The sequence below is a fragment of the Juglans microcarpa x Juglans regia genome, chromosome 3D (assembly GCF_004785595.1).
Source record: "Juglans microcarpa x Juglans regia isolate MS1-56 chromosome 3D, Jm3101_v1.0, whole genome shotgun sequence".
Lineage (NCBI taxonomy): Eukaryota > Viridiplantae > Streptophyta > Magnoliopsida > Fagales > Juglandaceae > Juglans > Juglans microcarpa x Juglans regia.
In genome coordinates, this window is record NC_054598.1 from 125,699 (window position 1) to 144,127 (window position 18,429).

The 18,429-nt window shown below is 37.4% G+C and overlaps 1 protein-coding gene across 1 annotated transcript; it reads right to left on the bottom strand.

Moving 5' to 3' along the window:
- Positions 1 to 1,186: 1,186 nt before the first annotated feature.
- Positions 1,187 to 8,413, bottom strand: LOC121255738 (GTPase Der). The gene is given in 13 exon segments (XM_041156227.1): positions 1,187 to 1,616; positions 2,072 to 2,209; positions 3,199 to 3,384; positions 4,179 to 4,304; positions 5,358 to 5,578; positions 5,904 to 6,041; positions 6,044 to 6,079; positions 6,082 to 6,143; positions 6,145 to 6,159; positions 6,619 to 6,843; positions 6,995 to 7,352; positions 7,440 to 7,710; positions 7,799 to 8,413. Coding segments are annotated over 12 exon segments (1,953 nt in total). The 5' UTR covers positions 7,621 to 7,710; positions 7,799 to 8,413; the 3' UTR covers positions 1,187 to 1,349.
- Positions 8,414 to 18,429: the final 10,016 nt, after the last annotated feature.

Genomic DNA, 18,429 nt, shown 5'->3' on the forward strand with positions numbered 1-18,429 from the left:
GATACTTATCTTCACGTTGGCTGTCATCTGGATCTAGTTTGTTATTTTTGTTTCCTTTTGCGTTATCTGATTATTGAGTTTGCATTGATCCATTAGTTAGTTTGCCCGCTAGACCAAGCATTGTCAATGGTCTATGAACATAGTTTCACGCGTCATTTGTCAATAATCAAAATCCTCCTCAACAACATTACCTTCTCTCTTTTGTTTTTTGCAAGTGCACAACACCATTTACTTTAAGGAAAGACCATGTTAGGACTAAGAGAACTGACTCAGTTCTGACTCTGATAAAATGGAGTCGGGGTCAAATTTGTTTTTTAATTTTTCAGTCAGAGTCGGAGTGGAGGTGTCGTTGGACTGACTCCGACTTTGCCCTCCAAATCTAACTCAGATTTCGATATTGTACATATGTTATATAAATATGTATTTATTTATATATTTGTTACATATACTAGTATAGATATATAGTTATATAACTATAACTTTGATAGTTAAATTCAATAATATACTAATATGGACTAATTATTATAAAATAATATGTTTATACTAAAGTATAATAACATGTAGTTAGATATTAGAAATAAATCTAGTGTAAAAATAAGTTATAAATAAATCAGACACTAGTATAATATAATAATATGTAATATTATAGTATAATAACATGTAATTAGACAATATAATATAAGTTTAGTATCGAAAAATGTTAAACATTTGCATAGAAATAAGTCTAATATAAAAAATTAATAACACAATACTAGAGTATAATAACATGTAATTAGACACTAGAAATAATATTTAATAGTACCATAGTATGATAACATGTAATTAAACATTATTGTATAAGTCTAATATAAAAATAAGTTAGATATTAGTATAGAAGTAAATCAATGATTTAGTTTTAGTTTTTAATTTTTAATTTTTGAAAAAACTAAAATTTAAAAACCCACAATTTTTTTTTCAAATGGATTAAATATGAATAATAATAAAAATTCCGAAAAAAGCTCAAATCCAATTCCAACAAGTCGAAGTCGGATCAAAGCCTACACAAATCCGAGTCGGAGCTCACCCCTAGACCATGTATTTGAACATCCATTATGATGGTTTTCGGTAGCAATAAGAAATTCATACTGATTCAAGGCAATCCAGTTCTGTATTTTGAGTTAAAAAAAAAAAAACAGAAACACGCCGCTTGAACAAATGAAATTGCAATATTTTCACCCGTACAAGCCAAATTTGCGCAAAGAAATTGTAATCAAGCGGATAGATTAAAATGGGGGATCAAACTAACTCGTGCCCAATGCAAATTAAAATTGCACTTAAGAAGAGACAACTCTCTTGCCAGACCATATCTTTCAAGACGATCTGCCAGAGGACTGACCGCTCTTGCTAGCACTACCTGTATCTTTTCTTGAAACAGACCGCTGCATGATCCGGATGGGAATTCCACCCAAATCAAAGTCTTCCTTCAATGATTTTGTTAGGAACCTGAGGTCTGTATCCAAGAGTTGTTTCTTCCCACTCACAAAGGTAACAAAAGTGGGTGGTCGGGCCTTCACCTGGGTGAAGTATTTGATCTTGGGCTGTGCAGCCTGATCTTTCCAAGAATGCCTGCTCATAACCTGCTCAAACAAGAGAGAGAGAGAGATATTTCTTCCATATTAAAAGTTTTTTTTTTTACATGGAGAGGGGGGATTCGATTCTTGATTCTCTTAATGAGAAATCAAAGTATTGTCAATTGACCCAAAGGATCTTGGCCCATATTAAAAGTTGAGTAATGATATATGTACAATCTTTTTACAACTTTTTATACAACCATGTTTTAAAAATGAGGGTATTTATGTAAAGTGATGTTACTTTTTATAAGTTAATTTATAAAAATGCCCCTAATTTAAAATATAGTTGTATAAAAGGTTGTAAAAATGATTGTATGTCTATAATTTTCCTTAAAAGAGTATGCAGGCTTTCAGACTAGAGCAATGCTACGTACAGTCCTCAAATTTTCCTTAAAATTTGCAAATAGAATTTCTCTTCAGGACTAAAAGTAAAAAATAAAAAAAAGGCCTTTTTTACTTACCTTGCGCAACCAACGATTGAGACGAGCTGTAGACAATCTTAGACACCATTTTTCATATGTATCAATAACCTGGCGTATGACAGCTATCCGGCCCCTTCCCTCCAATGCTGAAATGAACACAACGGGTATTCCTGTAACCTGCTGACAAAGTGGTGCCACAGCTAAATTACAGAATTCATTGTCATTTGGAGCCCATGGTCAATATATATCCTGCAAAAGAAAAAATAGTAGAAAACGCACACTGACACGCATGCACAGAGAGAATGGACATTTATGTTTCTGTATAATGATACCAAGAGAACAGAAGTTCATCGTCCAATATCTAGCTAGCACTTACCATGTGTCCTATTTTACTTTTATTTTTTGGCATCAGGTGTCCGAGAACTTATTTGTAGTGCATTTAAGAATTGAATTAAAATATGAAGGCTGCGGAAGCAGTTGACATTGGATGGACCACCAAAAAACCAGGGTGGAAGCCCTAGAGTGGCATGATGCTAATTAGCACTGCAGTAAATCTTAAATCAAGCTCCCGCACACTGTTTAAGTCCGTAAAGGATGTTATCCAAACCAGACATTTTCCTCCATTTCCCACAACTGAATGATATTTACACGTAGCTAATTCACACTTAGATATTTGAAAGTTACTTTAGAATGAAACCGAATGGATTGCAATCATAACAGGTCAATAATGGGCTGCTGAACATACACACATTTTTTTCTAAACAAGTCTATCTTTTAGTAAGAGAGCAGAGAGGCACAACCCAAGTACATGGATAGTATACCTGAATAGCTCTGATTAGGGAGATGGAATACAAAAAGACAATCAATATAACTACAGCAGTCAGAGCTACTCTGCGCCGCCATCCAAACATATACAAGTAGAAGACATACATAGATGAAAGAGAAATATTTGTTTCACAAAGGGATTTCACAAAATTAAACTTACAAATTGATGTGGGTTGCTTGGCACATTAGATCTATTTTATAGGAAAAGAACTTTACAATCTCATGTACCCTAACAAGTCACATCAATTAGTGAGTTTACGTTTGTGAACTAGTACTTCCCTAGATATAATACCAGGCACCTAGAGAAATAAGTTATGTAGCTTTATCATAAACCGGCCAACCTGGGGTATGTTTGTCTGGATTTCTAGAGGGACAGCTTCCATAACCTTTGCATATAAATTCTTATTTTGTTTCCCGCTTAGAAGATCCATCTTGTTCACGATCACGACCAAACCACGCCCTTCTTCCACTGCTCTTCTTGCTATAACCACTTCATCATGCTTCATACTTCGTCTAGCTTTTACAATCTGATCATTGATTGTATCAAAAATAAGCAAAATATGTTTGAGATATAGCAAAGAAATGTCCCCCAAGTGATAGAAAACCCAAGAAGAACTCAGATATGCTTCTGGTATATTCATGTCATTAAAATAGTCATTCTGTAATCAAAAGCCATCACTGGGCTAGCAAGTTGTAATCCCACTTGGTGGGACACCCTTAGCAAGATACAACATCATGAATTATAGCATTACGTTTTCTGATTCACAGATCATTGTGGTTCAGAAATCAGCAACTAAATACAGCACGCCCCATACTCTGCAATGTTTTTATGATGGGAGAAGTTAACAAAAATAATTCAGTTGGAGCATAATGAGCCACTTCCAAGAGGAGCAACCGTCACCGCTAATAACTTATTAATGAAATATCTTTAAAATGAACTTATTTTCTAAGTAGCTAAGCAAATCTGTCAAAGAGGAACTAAGCATTCAAAAGCACAGAACTAAAATAACAAAGTATATGTCAAGTGTTGATCTGCTTGGCCTTTGCCTTTGATTCCTTTTCAAAAATGGAAAGATCATCTGGATATTTATCAGACTTATAATTTTTATTTTTCATGTAAGTTTAATGAAAACTAAATGAAAATAATGATAGAATCACTTTATTTGGGTTCTCAAACTAGCATACCACATTTTGGAATGTGAGTTCCAGAACCATACAAATGATCAAATTTCTGGTGAAACTGCAATTTGGTGTCTTAACAGGAACCTAAAACATCATAGGACAGTCATAGGTGAAAGATCGACATCATGCAATGACACACCTCATCTGCATCAAGGACCAAAGCAACTACATGAGCCCTCATTAGACTCTTTCTGGACTGGACAATGCTCAAAGATGATGGTCCTTTCTCCTGTTTTGTCCTTTGCAACCAACCTGCTGTATCAACCTGCAAAAGAGGCACCAATGTCAACCAGCATAATCACAAATTGAAGATAAGAATCTTCAACAACCATAGAAATTAAATTTCAATTTAGAAAGTATAGCTAATAACAATTATAGTCACCAGGCTCTATAGAACACACCGTGTTCAAGTATTATCAAGACCAAGAAAGCCAGCTATTCAACATCTCACATTTGATAATAAAACAACCTTACTGGAAAAACATCAAAGAAAACAATTCCAGAACAATTTAAGCTAAAGAAGATAGGATAAATCAGGAGTCACCATCAGTGTATGAACTTCAAGAACGCTGTCAAACTTGAAGACAAGGAAAGCACTATGGCGGAGCTGAAGAATTTTTTCTTTCACACTTTAATGCTTTGGTTTTCTGCTGTTTTACTAAATGGGAACAATGTCTATGATTTCTTGTCTTTAATTTATCGCTCTTAGAATGTACTTGGGTTCTTTCTGTATACTTCCTATGTACAAGGGCTACGCCTACTTCATTCATATCAATAATATTTATCTCTTACTTATAAAAAGAAAAAAAGAGTTGGTTTAGGACAATGCTATAAGGAAAGGTGAGCTTTTAGATTGCCAAGTTTACAAATGGCTTGTGAAAAGAACATTAATAATGACCATGCATGAAGGAACTCCATTAATTCTGAGTATTGAGAGTGGCAATAACTCAACCAAAAAGAGAGGGCAAAATAATAAGTCAAAACAGAAAGAACAAGAAAAACAAAACTAAAGAACAAACAGCAAAGAAAAAACTCATAACGTATACATGAGTATAACTCATAACGATCTGTATAAAAATCTCTTTCTACAGGACGTATACATGAGTAACACATAACTAGGATTTACTACCGAAATAAGAAAATCATGGGCCCTTAGTTCGTGCCCAAAGGAACAAGGTTTTAAATAATAAAGCTTTCAACTCATCCATTGTCCACTCATGATATTCAAAACTTCTATCGTTTCTCTCCCTCCAGATGCACCAACACTGAAAAAATTTCACAAATTAAAAACAGGACACCAAGGAAATACGATGTTTACCAGATATATTGTTCTTCCTTGAAATTCAAAATGTTCCCTAATTGAATCTCTTGTCAAGCCAGCTTCTGGACCCACCAAAACACGATCTTCTTCTAACAATGTATTCAGCAAGGTTGACTTTCCAACATTAGGCCGTCCTACAATTGCTAACTGTAATGGCAGCTTACTTTCCTCAACTTCACTAGACTCATTGTCCTCACCATTGCCTTGATTAGCTCCATCTAGGAGTAGTAAAAGTGCAAAGTAGGTATTTAACAGGAAAAAGAAAACAAACAATTGATGGGATGACCTCACCGTTCCCTCTTTTTTGTCAAAAATCAATTGAAGTTGTGAACTATAGGCAAGATACCAAAAAAAAAAACTATATGAACGTTTTTCATGTCATGAATGTATATTAGAAGCAAATTCTAAGGATGTTGGAATCTAAAAAAAAAAAAATTAATTTTTTTTGTACAAGTAAAATGTGTTAAAAATATAACTGATATGGCAAGAGCAAAATTTTCAAGGTTGGATGACAAATCCTATTTGAAAATGAGGCTTTCTCACCATTTAAGACTGGAAGCATATAATCCTCGAGCATAGGTTTAAGAACTTCATAAAGTTCTGTCATACCCAGTCCAGTCTCAGCAGATATAGCAATAGGATCCCCAAATCCTAACCTATAGGCTTCATCAGCAGCGCCTTAAGAGATCTACTACCATCAAAAACTGATTCGCACTTATCATTGCTACTATAAGCTTGATTCCGGAGGCATGTCGACGTAGCCACTTTCCAACCTCCACATCAAGGGTGAAGTCCAGCTCTAATCACAGATTCACAAGATAAAGACCGAAAATAATTTAAATCAAAACAAAAGAAACCAAAATACAACAAAATTATGCACACTAGCATGTACTTCAGATACAATTTTCTTTCAACGTTGGGGGGGGGGGGGGGGGAGGGTGGAATCTATGTCAACAATTCCATCAATCAGAAGTAACCCCATTTCTACGAAAAGTTTAAATTGCACTATTCATTCATATTGACCCCATAAACAGCAAATAACCGAGAGGTATATGCACATTACAATTGACCAATTGTAATTAGAAAAATATAAATCATCTTCTTTCTTTAACATAAATCTCTTTGAATTATTTTTCCTCATATTCATCTTCGCATTCCCCCGACTCAAATTATGTTTTCATATTCAAATGAGTTTCAGTATATAAAATAAAACTAAAAAACCAAAAAATAATTCCAAAAAGTCATCCATGAAAACAACCTCATGTCTATGAGGAATACTGCAAACTGAGACCTTGCTATCACATTTGCTGTCATTCTTGAAGTTCGGTCAAGAATAGACCCCAAAGATGATGCTGTTTCTAAGCCAGCCGAATCCAACACTCTAAATCGCAGATCACCCAACTTGGCAACACCTTCTCTTATATCCCGAGTAACATGATCATCCGGTGTATTATAAACAAGAGCCTCCCTCCTCCGAATTAAACTAACATTTCACCACAAAAATAAAAAAATAAAAAAAAGAAAGAGAGAAAAATTGATCAACAATAAATATAAAATCAAAATCATCCAAATGATACTAATTTACATTTCTACCACACTTTATAGAGATATAAACATGTAAAACTGAAGCTGACCGGTTAAACAGCGCTGACTTGCCCACATTTGGGCGCCCAACTATTATTACAGTTGGAAGCAAGTTAATGTCAATCTTGGTGAAATCCACGGGTTTTTTGAACATGCCTTTTACTTCATTTCCGGTATCGCCATCCTCATCATCAGATCTGAAATCCACATCCACACATGACTCTTCTGAAAGACCACTTGCATGATTACACGAATCAGGATCCAACCGTTCATTTTCAGCCAGCATGCAAAGTCCCGCCTTAGGCTGAACCACACTAGGTGGACGCATGCTCAAGATCATCTTGGAGAAATCCGAAACGGAAGATGTGCTTTGGTTGTCATTGATAACGGCGCCACTACATAGTGATTCTGGAAATCAACAAAATCATCAACAAACACAGAGTCTCCTTGTCAAGTTTATTGTCACCGAAATGAAGCAAGCACTTGAACTTGTACCTGTTGCCATCTTGATGGCTTGACCAGAATGAGCTATAGAATGAAGGTGGTCATTACGTTTCAAGAAATTTTGGATTGGACCAGTCACACGGTTGGGTAGAAAAGTCCTTGCATGAAGAAGACAAGCAAGACCATAATGCCTCTTCCGGACTGAAATGTCTCGAACCCATGAGTAAGACATTCCCGAATATTGGCTGTTATAATAACCACCAACACTTCATACAGAAAGACAACAAACTTCCACTCCTTGAGAAGCCACTATACATTCAAACTACAACGTAAAATGAAAAATGAAAATCAATTAGTGTAAGAGAAGGTAAGTGTTAAAAATCAACTTGCCTACTCGAAAATCTAAATACCCGAAAGTTTCTAATCGTGCAAATTGCAGAACGCTTTATATCAAATAGAAGGTGTGCCTCGCTAAAAATAACCTGTTTAGCTTGTTTCCACGAGTGTTTTGTACCCCTCTTCGTGTAGAAGAGGAAGAAGATGATTTTGATGTCACAGAACCAAATCATGGGAGCTCGAAAATGCAAAATGAAAACCAGAGTTTCACAAACAGCGGAAAGTTTCCTGTACATTCATGGTTCTTAGTCAATCATTTGCAAGGTAGATATTTTGTTTGCGTTGGCGGTCGAGGGGATGACGTGTTGTTTAACGCCCTGTACCCAGAGGATCAGGGAGTTAGTTCCTGTTAGCTAAAAATCGGCCGCTGAAAGTTCTCAGACAGGGGGATACCGAGAGAGAGAAAGAGAGATGGACGGAGAGGAACAACGTGGCGAGGCGTCGACGAGAACGAAAACGGAAGAGGGGGGGGGGGGGGGCGGGTGGACGCTGCAGAGGGAGGAGTTTGATCCGGGGCGCTAGACGTAGGAGGGAGGACAGAGAGAGACCGGGGCAGAGGGTTGCTCTGAAAATGGGGCGCTGCGAGTGAGTGAGAGTGAGAGAGAGAGAGAGAGAGGGGGGGATTTTAGGACTAGTTTTTTTTTTTTTCTAATCAAACTTGCATATATATAAATGAGTAATGCTAGAGAGAAGTTATTGTAACAGTACACACTTTATACTCACTGCATGGCTACTTCTAGTTGATTGTTCCCAACACTCATTTGGGAAGATGTGTGGTCTAAATGATGCCACATCATGTGTGTAAAATGGATGCTCTCAATAGTGACTTTTATCTATATTTATTCTATATAAATAAGAAGTTTAAATTACAGAACAAGGGAGGTCTTTGCCACTATCAATAAGTACAATACTAGAAGGTAAGATAGCTAATGGTATGCGACTAATCATATTGTTGGTTGCGGCCCATTGCGCCAAAGAATGTGCAAATCGATTTTGATATCGATCTATTTTTTTAAAACACCATCCTTTATGAGAGAGCATGGTAAGAGCAATATCTTCAGAGATTGTAGAAATTTGCCAAACTGATGATGACCCTTGAATTGTTGAGATTACAAGTAGAGAATCCCATTCAATTGTGACATCTGGGAACTTTAAAAGTTTAGCCATATTAACTACAAGTCTTGCCGCAATTGCTTCTGCTACTACTAGATTTGTTGTTCCAATTTCTTCTGTCCATACTTCAATTACACTTCCTCCAGAATTACGACTTACTGCAGAGGCGAAAGATGAAGTAGTCCTAACTACCGCATCAAAAGAAATGCTTACATTGTTGAGATGAGGGTTTTGCCATAGTTGTGGTTGCTTTTCTTTCAGTTTCATTTGTCATGCAAATAGATATTCTTGATAGAGGAAGCCCAACTGATCTATAGCCTTCCTAATAGATAAAACTGTTTGATTATGGACTATATCATTTCTCAATCTCCAAGTGAAATCTAATATCAGAACTGCAAACAGCAAAAAAGGGTGCACTTCTTGTGAGCTTAGTCCCAACTTTTGCTCTGGATTAAGAATGAAAGATATTCAATCTTGCTTTGTAATAATTGCCAAGGAAGACAGATTTAGTGGCCACTTACTTTGGCTCCATAGGATTCTTGATATAAGACATTCCAGAAAAAGATACAGTAGCGTTTCTTCTTGTTCATTACATAAAGGACAACTAAAGGAAGACATAGATGGTATGAAGTTCTTTAACCTTCCTCTAGTTGGAAGTATATTCCAGAGAAATTTCCACAAAAGAAGTATATCACATATTTTAGGACTAGTTTGCTTATTCAAAGAGAGATTTTTATAGAATTTTGAGATGTTAGTGAGAAGAGTTGAATAAAAAATTATAAAAGTAAAAGAGGGTTAAACTATTTTTTTTAATATTATTTTTATTGTAAAATTTGAAAAAAAAAGAATTATTTTTATGTTTTATTCATAAGTTTGGGAAAGTTGTAATGATTAGGTAATGATTAGATGAAAAAGTTGAAATTTAAAATTGAAAAATATTTGTATTTAAATAGTGTGTAAATGTTGAGATGAGATAAAATAAGATGATTTGAAATGTTTGTGAAACCAAATATGTAGTTGTGGACTTTTTTTTTTTAAACAGGCTGGGTTGGGTTCAAGAACAATGGGTCTTGGGCTTGGCCTATGAGCCAGTCGGGTTGTTACATGTAGTGTCACTGAAAGGTTTTTTTTTTTTTTTTTTTTTTGTTGGAACAAGACAGGCTTCAATGCATTATTAAATAGAAGGATATACAAGATCCTGAATACAAACTGGAACATCAGAGCATTTACATTGGTTTATGCATCTGCATATGTAAAATCATATTTACATAATATGAGCCTAAATTTCTCTACACTGAATTATGCATATCCAAATATTTGCATAGCTATGAACAGTAGCTATACAAATTTGGAGATCTACTGCTCACTCCACAAAATATATTTTACTAATTCTTTCTCCCTCCGACCCCACAACAATATTATTTTCATCCCTAACGTATCCACTTCTCCTCCACACGGATTCCTCTTCTCCATCCCTCTTTTGACTCAAACAACCCTATCATAATCAAACCCATGCACCTCTCTCTCACAACGAAATCAAAGGCTTTGGACTCGTCACAGTTGATTGGTTTTCTGCAGGCTCTCTTTATTTCAAGTATGATTTTCTGCCTCTGTTTCCCATATTACCGTCCATTCCAATCAAGAAAACATAAGTTATGCCCCCATCCACCATTTGATATCATACAGAGAAAACACACGAATACTAAATTCTATCTATTCAATCCTATAGTCATAGGCTATATATAACCCCCAACATCTATCCAAATCTTTGGTTGTTGCAGACACTGTTCATTGAGTTGAGAGAAGAAAGGAGAGATGAGAGGTACGTTTCATTTTTTTGTTCAAAATTTTTGTTTTTGTTTCTATTTACGTTCTGATTTGGTGCTCTTTCATGTTTTTATAAACTTCTGGGTTGTCTCGTCATCATTTTCTTTTGAATTCCTTAAGAGTGAGGGTTTTGAATCAAGAAGGTATGTGTTTGATTTTTGGTCGTATGATCTCATAATATTATTGTTTTGAATGTTTTTTGGATATTTCTTTTGTGATGTAGTTGATTTTTCTTAGATGATCTGCCATGGTTTCTGTAAAACTTGGTGTACCAGGAAATTTGGGCTAAGTGTCCTTGATCCATGAGCAATTCCCTTACTTAATCTGAATTTTGTAAGCAAGATTTTATGGCCAAGTTTTGCATAATATCATGTATATGACCCTATTTTGACTCAAAACATGTATATGAGTCACAAGATTTTAATTACATGTTGGCCTTACTTTACCTCAAAACATGTATATATATGAGTTTAATGATTTTTGTAAACATGTTGGCCCTGTTTTGCTTAATATGTGTTGTTTTAGTAACATTTTGTCCTTCAATATTTTGTTGAAGGATGAACACTTTAATTGATAAGGATCCCTTCTTCATCACACTATTGGAAAGTGGTGAGAATGGTATTAACAACCCTACTATAGATGTTGCTTTCGTTGATGTTCAAGCAACACAACCCTAAAGGGAAAAAAAGGGCACCAGTGTTATTGGTTGGCTTCGATGGGAATGTGCAAAGATGTATTCATTGATCATAAGTTGTTTGCGTTTAGGAATGAGAATGATAGGTGGTGGAGTATCACTGAGAGTAGTCGTCTTGTGGTGAAATATATTTCCTTGGATCATGAAGCTTTGGGGTGGTTGGGCTTTACGGTGAGGGAATGTGTTGCGTCTTTGGTTTCTTCTGAGTTTCTAAGAACACATAGAAAAGGAAACTCCGTGTTAATGGTGCAGAGGGGATGCAACCACAATAGCAGTTTCTTCTCCCTTTCGGAGTTTGGGCATGATAAGAGGAGGGGTATGATAGTGGTACTGGAAGGGCGGAAGGGTGAGGGGTGGAGGAAATTTGGAGACACTATTAAGGAGCTTACTTTTTCCTCCTCTGTTTTGAGTGGGAGAAACAGAGGGGCTTGTGTTCTATGCTCTCTTCAGGCAGGCAGGCCGAATGGGCATAAGGGAGATGGTGGTGCTCCATCGTCAACAATTGATGGTTCACGGTTGCACTGTGAGGTGGTGCAGAAGGTACTGCCTTGCGTGAGTGCAGTGGTGCCAGACGTGTCCATCTCAGAGATCATGTGCAGAAACGAGGGAGATGGTAGTGTGTTGTTAGGGCTAAATGAGGATAAATTGCTAAGGGCGTTGGTTGATATGGAGGAAAAAGTTGGGGTTCTTTTGGAAGATATACCCTACCTTAAACATTGCATTAAAGGAAAAAAAAATAATGAAGATGGGCTTGGGCCATGATTTGGGGTTTAATGAAAGGAAGGGAAGGACTGCAGTCTTGGATCAGAGGGTGATGGGCTCAAGGGTGGGGAGAGCTCACTCTATGCAGGCTGGGTTGGTAAAGGGCCCTAGGCCGAGCCAAGAGTTAGGCCCAAAGAAAGCCTGGCAAGCATCAACTTGGGTGCAAACCGATATTTCGGTCCAGGCAGTGTGCCTTCCTCCTGTGGCACCGATAAGTGTCTTGCCAGACTCCACACCGGCACAGAAACTTCCGCCGGTCACTGTCGACCATCACGGTGAGTCTACACAGTCACTACACACCGGCACAAAGGTTGGCGAGTTGATAGAGGAGTCGGTAGAGGATGGGTCTTCATGTGTTGATCTCCCATCGACCCAATCGCTCGTGGTGGTGGGAGGCCCAGATGCGTTGCCTATGCAGTCAGACATGTCGGAGCATGGATTGTCATTACAAGAGTCTCCGTTAGGCTTTTTACCACTAGAGATGGAGTATGTTAGTGGGAGCAAGTTTGGAGAGATAAAGAAACTAGCTTTATTATGTGATGTACTAGCGGTGAACCAATTAAATTTGGTCGAATCCAATAGTGAGCCAGACTTAGTTTGTAGCTCAGAAATGGCCTTATTTGCCCTTGATAGTCCTAGTGAGGAGGGGCATTTCTAACTCTTCTATGTACACTCATTCCCAGCTCTAAGTATGGGAGTTGTCCGTCAAATTGGGTTTTCAAGAAGGTAGAGGAGATTCAAGCTATTGTTGGGGTTTCTTTTGGAGGTTATGAAGAACAATTCAAGGCCCTTCTTGCAGCACTCGAAGCTAGCCATTCGAAATCAGTTTCAAAGCAGTATAGGGAACTTAGACGGCTAACTTATTCAATTAACTATAATGTGAAGGAAGGGAGTAGAGGAAGGGATAAATCGAAAGGAAAGGGCAATCTAGGTTTTTATAAAGCCTAAGATTTTATCATGGAATCTATGGGGGCTTAATGATCACAATAAACGTCTTCGTATCAAATCTTTATTGCGGATGTGGAAGGGTGATGTGGTTTGTTTTCAAGAAACAAAGTTGCAATTCATTGATAGAAGAATTGTGCGAAGTTTATAGGGGTGCTTGTATGTGGGTTGGGCTTATTTGGCTTCTTTGGGAGCTTCAGGTGGAGTATTACTAATGTGGGATAAAAGAGTGGAAGAGGCAATTGAGGAGTGTATTGGAGATTTCTCGGTTGCAACTTTGTTTTAAAATGATTGATGGATGGGAATGCGCATTTGCAGGTTCCTATGATCCTAACGTGGACAAGGACATGAGAAGGTTGTGGGAGGAGTTAGCGGGCTTATACTCACTATGGGAAGTGTCATGGTGTTTGGGGGGTGATTTTAACATTACTCGCTTTCCTAGTGAATGATCAAGGCATTATCGAAATTCTATAGCTATGGAAGAATTTTTCGAGTTTGTCTTTGATCTGGATCTCATGGATCTCCCCCTAATAGGAGGAGAGTACACTTGGTCAAACGGGAGGGTTTGGTCGAGATTGGATAGATTCATTGTCTCTCCTTCGTGGAAAGCCCACTATCCGAAAGTAAGCCAAAAACGGTTAGCTCGAGTCAGCTTAGATAACTTCCTTGTTCTGTTAGATTGTAGGGGTATTCACAGGGGTCGCCGGTATTTCAAGTTCGAAAACATATGGCTATTAGCGGATGGGTTAGTAGAGATGGTGAGTGCTTGGTGGTCATCATATCAGTTCCTTGGTACTCCAAGTTTCATTCTTGCGGGCAAGTTAAAGACATTGAAACAAGACCTGAAGAAGTGGAACTGAAAGTTTTTGGTCACATTGATAATTAGAAGTCTACACTATTGGAGGAATTACAAGAGCTAGAGGGCAAAGAATTATTGGGAGATACCTTGGAGGAGGTGGTTTTGAGGAAGGACATGGTTATGGCAAACTTGGAAAGAGTTCTATTGTCAGATGAGACTTCATGGCGTTAAAAATTCAAGGCCTTTTAGTTGAAAGAAGGAGATAAGTGTACTAAGTTCTTTCACAAAGTAGTTAATTCACATCGGCGTAACAATGTTATTAAGGAGCTTCAATTAGGCTCTCAAGTGATTTCTTCTCCTCCCGAGCTAGAAAACTATATAGTACACTATTATGAGACCATTCTCACAAAATCGGCTTCTTGGAGGCCGAAGCTTGACGCCTTGCCTTTTGAGGCAATTAATTCCCAAAGTGTTAGTGTTCTGGAGAGACCTTTTGCTGAAGAAAAGATTTACAAGGTCATCTTTGGTATGGCTAAGGATAAAGCACTGGGTCCGAATGATTTCTCTATGGGTTTCTTTCAAACTTATTGGGACATTGTGAAAAGTGATGTAATGCAGATTTTTAGTGAATTTCACTTTTTCCAAAAGTTTGAAAAATCATTTAATGCAACCTTCATTGCTCTCATTCCTAAGAAACATGGGGCTTCAACTATTGAGGACTTTCGTCCAATAAGCCTAGCTAGTAGCATGTATAAGATTATTGCTAAGGTCCTTGCCAACCGGCTTAGCCCGGTGTTGGAGCATATTATTTCCAAGTCTCAAAATGCATTTATTCGGGGGAGATAAATTCTTGATTCAGTACTAATTGCAAATGAGTGCTTAGACCACAGACTTCAGGAGGGAGGCTCAGATGTTCTTTGCAAGCTAGACATGGAGAAGACGTATGATCATGTGAACTGAGAATTCCTTTTATACCTACTTGAGAGGTGTGGCTTTGGGGTTAGGTGGATTTCATGGATGCGACATTGTATTTCAATGGCCCGGTTCTCAGTTCTAGTCAATGGCACACCTGTTTGTTTTTTTGATAGTTCACTGGGATTGCGGCAAGGAGATCATTTATCTCCACTTTTATTTGTTATAGTTATGGAGGCTCTAAGTATGATGGTGCAGGTTGTCGTTGAGGGAGAGTTTTTAGCTGGTTTTCAGGTGGGCAATGGCTCTAGTGGCCCTACTATCATCTCACATCTTCTTTTTGCAAATGATACTTTAGTCTTTTGTGAAATAGATAATAGCCAAATCCAAACTCTACAAGCATTGTTACTTTGCTTTGAAGTAGTGTCAAAGCTCAAAGTGAACATTGGCAAGTTTGAGATGGTTCATGTGGGTGTGGTTCCTAATATTCTCAGTTTAGCAAACCTTATGGAATGTAAGGTGTCTTCTTTCCCAATGAAATATCGGGGCCTTCCATTAGAAGCAACTTTTAAAAATAGAGCTATTTGGGATGGGGTGGTGGAGAAGATAGAGAAAATGTTGGCTGATTGGAAACGGGTGTATTTATTAAAAGGAGATCGTCTCACTCTTATTAAGAGTACTCTCACTAACCTCCCCACATACATTTTATCTTTATTTCCTATGCCTGCGGGGATGGTGAATAGAATGAGAAAAACTATATAGAGGCATTCTTATGGGGAGGCATGGGGGAGGAGGAGAAATTCCATCTGGTTAAATGGAAAATAGTTTGTGCCTCAGTTATGAATGGGGGATTGAGAGTGTGTAACTTGAGAAATTTTAATAAAACTCTATTGAGAAAATGGCTTTGGAAATATCACTTGGAGGAGGAATCATTGTGGAAGGAAATTATTGACGCTAGATATGGTGCCGCTAGGGGTGGTTGGTGTTCTAACGAAGTGAGATAGGGGGATGGTGTGGGTTTATGGAAGTTTATAAGAAAGGGGTGACCATATTTTGCAAATCAAATCCGTTTTGTTGTTGGTGAGGGCAATCTAATAAGTTTTTAGCAAGACATGTGGTGTGGAGAGCAAGCTTTGGAAATGGCTTTTCCGGCACTATATCGTATTGTAATTAACAAAGAGGCATAAGTGGCAGATGTGCGGTTATTTTCTCATGGCTTGTATCAATGGGACATTCTCTTTAGTATGGATTTTCATAATTGAGAATTATTTATTGTTGTAGAATTTTCCAGCTCACTATATTCTACGGGGACCCCTATAACAGAACGAGATCGATTGAAGTGGAGGTATAATAATCACAAATTATGCATAGTGAAGCTGTATTATAACATCTTGACAACACAAGATCATGCTCCGTTTCCCTGGAAAAATATTTGGAGGTCTCGTGTGCCTTCTAAAGTAACATTTTTTGTTTGGAGTGCCACCTTTGGGAAGATCTTGACCACAGACAACTTGAGGAAGAGAGGATGTGTAGTCATGAATTGGTGCTACATGTGTAAAAGGAATGGAGAATCGGTAGACCATCTCTTACTACACTGTGAGGTAACAAGGGTGTTGTGGGATGAGATCTTTCAAAGGGTTAATGTTGCTTGGGTTATGCCTATGAGGGTGGTGGATCTGTTAAGTTGTTGGAGGAAGATGCAAGGTTGTCATCAAATAGCAGCGGTGTGGAAGATGATTCTGTTGTGTATCATGTGCTGTATTAGAACAAAAAGAAATGCATGCTGCTTTGAAGATAAAGAACGCACATTGGTTGAGTTGAAGAATTTTTTGTTCCACACTTTATTGTCTTAGCTTTTTGCTATTGTATTGCAGGGACAATGTTCATGATTTCTTGTCTTTAATTTAACGCATGTAGAAAGTATTTAGGTGTTCTTTTGTATACTTCATGTGTACATGGGCATGCCTATTTCATTCATATATATCATATTTATCTCTTACTTTTATAAAAAGAATGGCACCTAAACAAAAATCCCAACAGGGTGTGTCATTTACTGTTGAGGAAGATACTCTCATCATTTCAGCTTGGCTTAATGTTAGCATAGATTCCATACAGGGGACTGACCAAACCTCCACACAATTGTGGTGTAGAATTTATTAGGGGTGCTGCCCGCCCCCTACGGGGTGGGGGCACCCCTTCCCCTCACCCTGCCCCGCATGGGGGACAGGGGGTGTGCCCCCGAGATGCAGGGGTGGGGTATCCCGCCCCGGTGGGCGGGGCAGATTCCCAATCCATCCCGCCTCTTTTCATTTAAAAAAAACACTACATTTATTTGATTTAAAAATTATTTCTAAGTGTAAAAGTAATTAAAAATACATTTTTAGATCCAAATTATAAATTTAAATTTTGTAAATATGACTATAATTTAAAAATTATGTAATTTTTAAATTAGTTAGTACATATTTTGTGTAAATTGTAGTGTATTAATTTTTAAACTATGTAGTTTTTAAATTTATCAATGCATATTTTGTGAACAAGTCTAACAAATTGTAATATATATTTATATATACACAATTTGTAAAATATAAATATATATTTATGTTTATATATATATATATATAATATATATATATAAATGTAAGTGGGGGCGGGGTGGGGGAAATGCGGGGCGGGGTTAGGCCCTCCCCGCCACCTGCCTCCGCTAGGGGCCTAGATGCGGAGCGGGATTGCCCGCCCCGCCATGCGGGGGCGAAGCAGAAGCGAGGTGGGGCAGCGGGGGCGGGGCCCCGCTACCCACCCCTAGAATTTATTATTACTACTCCACCTATAAAAAGTCTAATGGTCAAGAACGATTTGTACTCTCTTTGACCAATCGGTGGTCAACCATTCAAAAATATATCAATAAATTTTGTGGTTCTATGGTCCAAGTAGAAGGAATGCATCCAAGCGATGCAACCAAGCTAGATAAGGTATAATTGTTTAAAAAAATTGTTACATTTAAAAATTGTTATTGTTCTAATTAATAATGATTTGTCCCACTTATTGTTCCACTATTTTGTAGATTGATAAGACAAAAATTTTGTATCAAGAAACACAAAAAAACCAACTTCACCATGGATTATTGTTGAAATCTTTTAAGGCACCAACTGAAATGGCAAACACACATGGAGAGCATAATAAGAAGAGACAATGTCTCACATTTAGGTAGTACTCCAAACTCAATATGATTAGGGGAAGAGATGGAAAATGCGCCCATGGAGTGTAAGAGACATTCGGGCAAAAAAGCTAAAAAAGCAAGAGAGAAAAAAAACAAAGAAAATGTAAGGAAATAGAAGATAATGAATTCATTGACGCCTTATGAGAAATGACTGATGATAGGAAGATTCATATGTTGGAGAGAAAAGAATCAACAATGAGGTTAGACAATCACAATTCTAAGTTACTGGTTGTTAAGAAGAGAAAGGTTGAAATCGAAATTAAGGCTCAAGAAGAAAGATCTATAATATTAGCTCAAAAAAAAAGGAAAACTGATATGAAAATTATGAAATTAGATATTGGTTCCATGAATTCTGTGTAACAAGAGTATTTCCATA